This window comes from Henckelia pumila, chromosome 1 (genome assembly GCF_033568475.1).
Source record: "Henckelia pumila isolate YLH828 chromosome 1, ASM3356847v2, whole genome shotgun sequence".
In the NCBI taxonomy this organism is placed as follows: domain Eukaryota; kingdom Viridiplantae; phylum Streptophyta; class Magnoliopsida; order Lamiales; family Gesneriaceae; genus Henckelia; species Henckelia pumila.
This window is the reverse complement of record NC_133120.1, coordinates 101,529,194-101,536,158: the sequence shown is the minus strand read 5'-3', so window position 1 is coordinate 101,536,158 and position 6,965 is coordinate 101,529,194. Positions and strand designations below refer to the sequence as shown.

Sequence of the window (6,965 nt, the reverse complement as noted above, 5' to 3'; positions counted from 1 at the left end):
CATGATACCATATGATATGAGTTTTGGCGTAGAGGCATAAAACGAAAGGGAAGAAAACTCCCCCTTTGATACCCATTATTTTTATGATATAAAATAAAACAAAATGTTTTTTTTAAAGTCCATTTAGCTGGAGCGATTGATTTGTATGAATAAATAATATTGTGATTATTAAAATATTTGAGTTGGATGTGAGATAATGTTGAATAAATAATAATATAATTGGTTTGATTGATTAAATTTGAGATAAGATAATTATATTTTTTTAATATAATTTTTCATGAAATCCATACTATTAGATATAAATTCCCTAAAAATATATTAGTAAATATCTATTACTCGCTATTATTAGAGTAAAATCTTTAGTAATGGTTTTAATGAAATATTATTAAAAATTTCACAAATATTTCTCCAACTTCTTCCAAATTTCATTATCCTTAATTTATTTTTATATGACATTTATATGTTTAATTATTTAAACAATTATTGCATTAGTACAAATTATTTAATACTTAATATAGTCTTAAATATTTATAAATTTATTATGTTACTTGTTCGTTTAAAATAAAATAATTATATATGATTAAAATTTATAATAATTTTATTATATATATATAATTATTATGTTCAAGCAGAATGTGTGTTGATAATTAACCTCTCTCTCTATATAATATATGGCTCCGTTTGGTAGCCTATTAATATGTGTATAACTTATCCTATCAAATTATACGTTCTTCTCATCATATTATTTATCTATTTATTAATTATTTATTTTACATCAATCAAATCATCAATTATTTATCTTACATCAATCAAATCATTTAATTTAAATTTCTATATTACCCCTTATAAATAATATAATTCATATTTTATTTATTGTTAAAAGGGTAAAATGGTAATTTGTTATTTTTTAATATAAAATTTTATCAATCAAATCAATGAGTTATAATCTATCAATCAAATCAAATTTTATATTCACTATCATTTTTTATTACATTATATTATTTATTTATGTATTATTTATCTCATCATACCTACCAAGCAGTACATTCATATATGGACAATCAACGTGAGCAACTACATGAGCACCAACTAATGTGACATCCATCTATTGGATGTAGAAGATGTCACATTAGTCGGTGTTCCCAAAGGTGCTCACGGTGGATGTCAATGAGATCAAATATCTATATAGATAAAAATGAAGTATTTTTGAAAAAAATTTAAAATAAAATTTATTAATTTTGAAATCGAAATTATAGGAAAAAAATTAAAATATAAATAAAAACGCTCCATAATATTAGTAAAATCATATAGTTAGTTTAATAAGATAAATATATTTTAAATAAATCCAAAATTAAACTATAACTCCATATAGTTAATATATGATATTCTAGTATTATATATTATAAAAGATAATCGACCAGAGTTGAAGATGTCGAGTATATTCCACAATTCTTTATTGCATTTGGTATTTAATTTGTATATCCGTATATTATTTTGAAGCTAATAATCACTTAAATTCATTATCAATTCCATTAAAAAATATTATCAATTCAAATTAAAAAATACATATCTGTAATATAAATGTGGAAACCTAGAAATTATGTTATATTATAATCATATTATACTATATTATATTATTATATAATAAATAAATGCAACTACACCCACTAAAATTTATTATTAACTTATGCAATAAATAGTATAGTCGCGTTTGTTTGTAGAAATGGCCGATTTAGGGTCATTCCTTTTCCCACATTCAAATTGGTGGTCTATATTGTTTCATAGATAAAACTCCCAACTTTTTTCATTGAAAAATTTCACGTAAGCAATCACACACACTGGGGACAGGATCATTTCTTGAGCAAATCATTCAAGATTCAGCGCTAAAAGTGGGGAAAATGCAGCTGCCGTGTGGTACGAATTAGCTTAGGACTGAATCCTGAGCCTGATTTCACCTGCAACCACACATTTGCTGTGTACGTACGCGATGGCGATCGCGTCGCCATCGGCTCCCAGTTTCTCTGCCCCCTCCAATCACCTGCTCTTCTTACATCCCCTTTCGATACGGGTCGGCCCGAAATTCCCGTCTCGGGTCCTGGACAGGCCTGCGATCACCTGCCGCCTCAACCCGTCGTCCGATGGCGAGCTGGTGTACGAGCTTCATTACAGCCATCGCCGCCGCGTGGGTTCGTTCCCGGTATACGTCACGCTGCCGGAGGACGCGGTGGGGCCCACGGCGCAAACCATGAGGCGGAAGAAGGCGATGGCGCAGTCGTTCCGGGCGCTAGCGGCGGCGGGTGTGGAGGGAGTTGTGATGGAGGTGTGGTGGGGGCTGGTGGAGAGGGAGTTTCCGAGAATTTATGACTGGCGAGGGTATTTGGAAATCGTTCTATTGGCCAAGCGTTTCGGGCTCAAAGTACGGGCGATGATGGCGTTTCATCAGTGCGGGTCGGATCCGGCGGATCCCAGCTGGTTGGTAACTATCTCTAAATTCCATTACTAATTGGTCCCCCCCCCCCCCCCCCCCCACCCCTCTTCCTTAATCTTATTAAGTTCCATGCTTTGCTGCGTATTGTAGCTATTAAGTTGTGGATCTATAAAGAGTTTGCTGATGGTTTTCGACATCCTTGGAAATACTTATACTGACGAGACATTGATGCCTTTTCATGATGTGGATGTTAATTGGCGTATTCTAATTCTACTTATTAAATTTATTTGAGTATTAATGATTGATGTTGAGTTGGATGCCTGTTTCTGGAATTTGTGGATTATTTATCAATATCGATGGTGCAATGGCTGAATCCGGATTCGGTCTTAATGTATTGTGCAATTGGATGCAACTGGCTGAATCCTGCTCCGTTGTTATTGTTGGTTAGTTTTGGCCATGAGAATTCAAAAAACTCAATGTCGAGAGTTTCTGGAAAGTTGTGGCTTTACCTACAGATTGAATTTTGGACTTGTTTGTGGAGATTTTCAGGCTCTATCTTTACTTGACTGGCCATTAATTTTGATTATAGTGTATGTGGGTTTGGTATGATGAATTTTATGAAGCCTTACTCATCCGAGCAGAACCGAAAAAGTCCTGCACGACCACTAACAAACACTGCTTCTCAAATTTCCCCGAATTAGAGATAGAATTGTCATTTTATCTGATTCCTTTCTTAGCATTAACTCAATGGATGGTCCATTATTATGTAGTGAATTTTATTGAAAAGCGGTTGTCCTTGTGATTTAGTTGCTGAATTATCTTGTTCAACGTCGATCTGTACTTTATTGGGTTTTATTCCTCGGAAATGTCTAAACTATGACTTATGTTTCTATTTAATATGGAATCTCTTGTTTAAATGTGACTCAATGTAGGATATACGTGTTGACTATATAATAACAGGAAATCAAGAATTATATTAACTCTGATAGGTTAATCATTTGGCTGCATAGACAAACTTATGTACTAGGTCCAGGGGAAGAGAGTGCACCATGCGTGCCCGGGGTGAGGTTCAACAACTTCAAGAAGTGGCAAAAACATAAGGATATAAGAGATTTGCTAGATGATAAGAAAGAAGGACGCAGAGATGCTATTACACCTTTCAACTTTGTTCCCTGATGTCTTCTAGTGTTAAATTAGAGCCTTTATCCTTGGTTATTGCACACCAATGGAAGTCTTCCTAGATGACCAGGTAGCTTATAAGGATGTTCATTTAACAGAAATTTTACTTAAACAAACCGCACCCAAAGGTAAAGGAGCCTGTGACTTGGCTGATTGAAGGGGAACAAAATCTGTTTGGTTTGGTCCAAGATGAATAATGAATAGTATTCTTCTTATTCACACTTAGCTGGGAAAGGGTCTTAATGAAACTGATCTGAATCTAGAGGAAAAGGGTTTGTAGAATATCTATGTATCATGTTCAGGAAAATGAAATCAAAGATAAGATCATGACATTCAGTTTCACTCCTAATTGCATTTGCATTTGGTTTATTTTTATCAACTTGAGCATAGTGAAAATTTGAAATAGCACTTTTCCCTCAACAGTCTAGAATTGAGTTTGTTTGATCTTTAGTGGATGAGATTTGGCATCAATTTTAATTTCCTTATTGCTTTCTTTTCTACTGTCCTTTCAATACTGGATCTCAATTTCATTCTTTTCTATGGGCAAGGATTCCTCTCCCCCAATGGGTGCTCGAGGAAATGGATAAAGACCCAGATGTAGCATATGTTGATAGATTTGGGAGGAGGAATATGGAATATATTTCTTTAGGATGTGACATTTTACCCATTCTACATGGACGATCACCTATTCAAGCATATTCCGATCTCATGAGGAACTTCAGAGAAACATTCAGATCATTTTTAGGTGGTGTTATAACGGTAAGAATGACCTTCATGATGGCCTTTCATCAGCTGTTTATATTCGTTAGTTCTTATAAATGTCACACCTCGGTTGCAAGATGTGGTTTTCATAGTGCCTATTTTCAGGGGATTCAAGTTGGGCTAGGACCTGGAGGTGAACTAAGATATCCCTCATGCTCTTCTCAGAAGCTCACATGGGCTTGGCGCCCTCGTGAACTTGGTGAATTTCAATGCTATGATAAGGTACCCTGAGATTTAAATATCCTGAACATGGCACAGCCTTTGTTTTTTCATATATATATATTTTTCAATGAGTTTCAAATGATAATTTTCTGTGCTCAATTTGCCAGTATATGCTTGCATCTCTGAATGCCTGCGCCCATGAAATAGGAATATGTGAATGGGAAGGTAGAGGGCCTGTTGCTGCCAGTGATTTATTTCAAAATCCTGAAAATAAAGAATTTTTCAGAGACGATGGTGCTTGGAAGACACCATATGGAGAGTTCTTCCTTCAGTGGTACTCAGAAATGCTGCTTCAACACGGGGAAAGGATTTGCAGAGAAGCGGAGATTATATTCAGGGGTAATGAAGTTAACATGTCCGGAAAAGTGGCTGGGATTTATTGGCATTATGGCACACAATCTCATCCATCTGAGTTAACATCTGGATATTACAACACCTCAGTGAGAGACGGATTTCTACCAATTGCTCGCATGTTTGGTAGGTATGGTTTTACACTGTGTTGTTCGTGTTTTGACATGCGGGATGCTGAAGAACAGCAGACTAATCCGGTTAGTAAGCCGGAAAGTTTTCTCAAACAACTTCTGCTGGCTGCACGAGTTTGTGACGTTCCATTGGGGGGAGAAAATTCTTCTAGAAATTTGGACGATGAATCATTCAAGCAGGTGTTGAAAATGTCCAGGTTATACTCAGATGGACTTGAAACACCTTCTTTTTCTTTCAAATTCGTTAGAATGGACAAAAGTTTGTTCGAATATCGTAATTGGGTGAGTTTTACAAGCTTTGTAAGACAGATGTCGAATGTCAAAATGTTTCAAGCCGGCTTAGATTTTGGAGGCAGCGGCGGCGACACAACCCTTTCTTCTCCTTCTGCTTTTTTTACTGGAGCTATTCTTGCATCCTAGAAAGATAATTCATTCCAGATTTTATGGATTTATCTTTCCATGCCACAGAGTTATTGAGTTAAGTACATATATATCAGTATTTCTTATGTAATACTACTTAATTATCATCATCAGCCATTGGTTGTAGATTTGTAATTTTTCTAATGAATAATTTCTGATCTTTGGAATCAATCATTGGTTTCAATTTTCTGACTCCATGTATTGCACGATGGGATAGTTAATTTCTGAAATTTGAGAATGGGTGATGTAAAACATTAGCCTCTTACTTCTTTCTATTGGATTGAGAGTTTGACTTATTTTTTCCTCGTATGCCCTCTGTAATAGGAGACTCTTCAAGCGTTAGTGGTCAATTCAATGACAGAAAAACCTCCAACGAAAAGATTTCACCGATAAATATGATGAGAATGATATTATATTTGATCCGATTCATAAAATTATTACATTTTTTTTCAACGGATATAAAACTTTTGACAAATAGGCAATTGGATATAGGGATCCATTTGATTAATCAACTCATTTATTAATTAATTAATAATTTTTGTAAATGTGACTGTAATTATGGTGGAATTCGAATATTCAAATCTCAAATCGAATCAACCCTTCCGCATACCACTCAAACGAATTATTACGATATTAATTTCATATACCTGACCCTCCAAAACAAAAAAAAAAAAAAAAAGAATTATTTAAGTAATTAACCTCCAATGGAGTCTTACTTAGAAAAAATAACCTCCTATTTTTATTATCTCATTTTTACTGTTTTGCCCTTTTTAAACATGACTCTCGTTACAAAGTATTAGATTTTTGACATTTTCATGACAATTTAAAATATTAGATTTAATTACTTAAATATTTCCTATTAGGAACAATTCGAAAAATATTTTATTTTAATAACTTTCTTAATTTAATGACAAATTATCTTTTGCCGATTTGCCAAAGTACATACTTAAATTTTATGGTTGTGCGTAAATTAAAGATGCCAATTTTTTGCTTCTCGAATCAAAGCTTATCAAATAAACACAAAATCATCAAAATGTCACCAAAGTTAACAATTAAAAAACAAAAACAAAGGTATAAAAATTAAATAAATAGAAAAAATAACAAAAATAGAAAAACGTACATACTAGCGTACGATTTGGAATATGTTTTTTTTTTTCTTCCTGTTTTTGTCTTGGGTATGTAGAAGTGGAAGTGGCAAAATTTTGAAAGTAAAAAACTAATTAAAAATAAAAAAAGAAGAAAAGAAAGTCAAATCAATGGAAGACAAGAGGAATAGCACGCGGAGGCGGCAAACAAAACTGAGCAAGTAAAATTAGGGATTTTGGTTGATTAGTCTAATTGAAACTAAATAGCATAAAGGGTAGTTTGGACAAATATTAAATTAAAACTCATTTAAAAAATTATTTTGTAAAATAAAATATTAAGAAGGGACAAATATTAAATTAAAACTCATTTAAAAAATTATTTTGTAA

At 33.3% G+C, this 6,965-nt stretch overlaps 1 protein-coding gene across 1 annotated transcript; it reads left to right on the top strand.

Moving 5' to 3' along the window:
* The first annotated feature begins 1,755 nt into the window (after positions 1-1,755).
* LOC140892333 (beta-amylase 1, chloroplastic-like) lies at positions 1,756-5,745 on the top strand. Its single transcript, XM_073301187.1, has 4 exons — positions 1,756-2,472; positions 4,156-4,366; positions 4,475-4,591; positions 4,699-5,745. The coding sequence occupies exons 1-4, from the start codon at positions 1,988-1,990 to the stop codon at positions 5,491-5,493; spliced, it is 1,608 nt and encodes a 535-aa protein (XP_073157288.1). The 5' UTR covers positions 1,756-1,987; the 3' UTR covers positions 5,494-5,745.
* Positions 5,746-6,965: the final 1,220 nt, after the last annotated feature.

Bases quoted from the DNA above. Each gene is read 5' to 3' on its own strand.
- LOC140892333 (XM_073301187.1), top strand. From the start codon at position 1,988: ATGGCGATCGCGTCGCCATCGGCTCCCAGTTTCTCTGCCCCCTCCAAT. The intron at 4,367-4,474 runs GTAAGAATGACC...GCCTATTTTCAG, and splicing joins TTTTAGGTGGTGTTATAACG to GGGATTCAAGTTGGGCTAGG. The intron at 4,592-4,698 runs GTACCCTGAGAT...TCAATTTGCCAG, and splicing joins AATTTCAATGCTATGATAAG to TATATGCTTGCATCTCTGAA.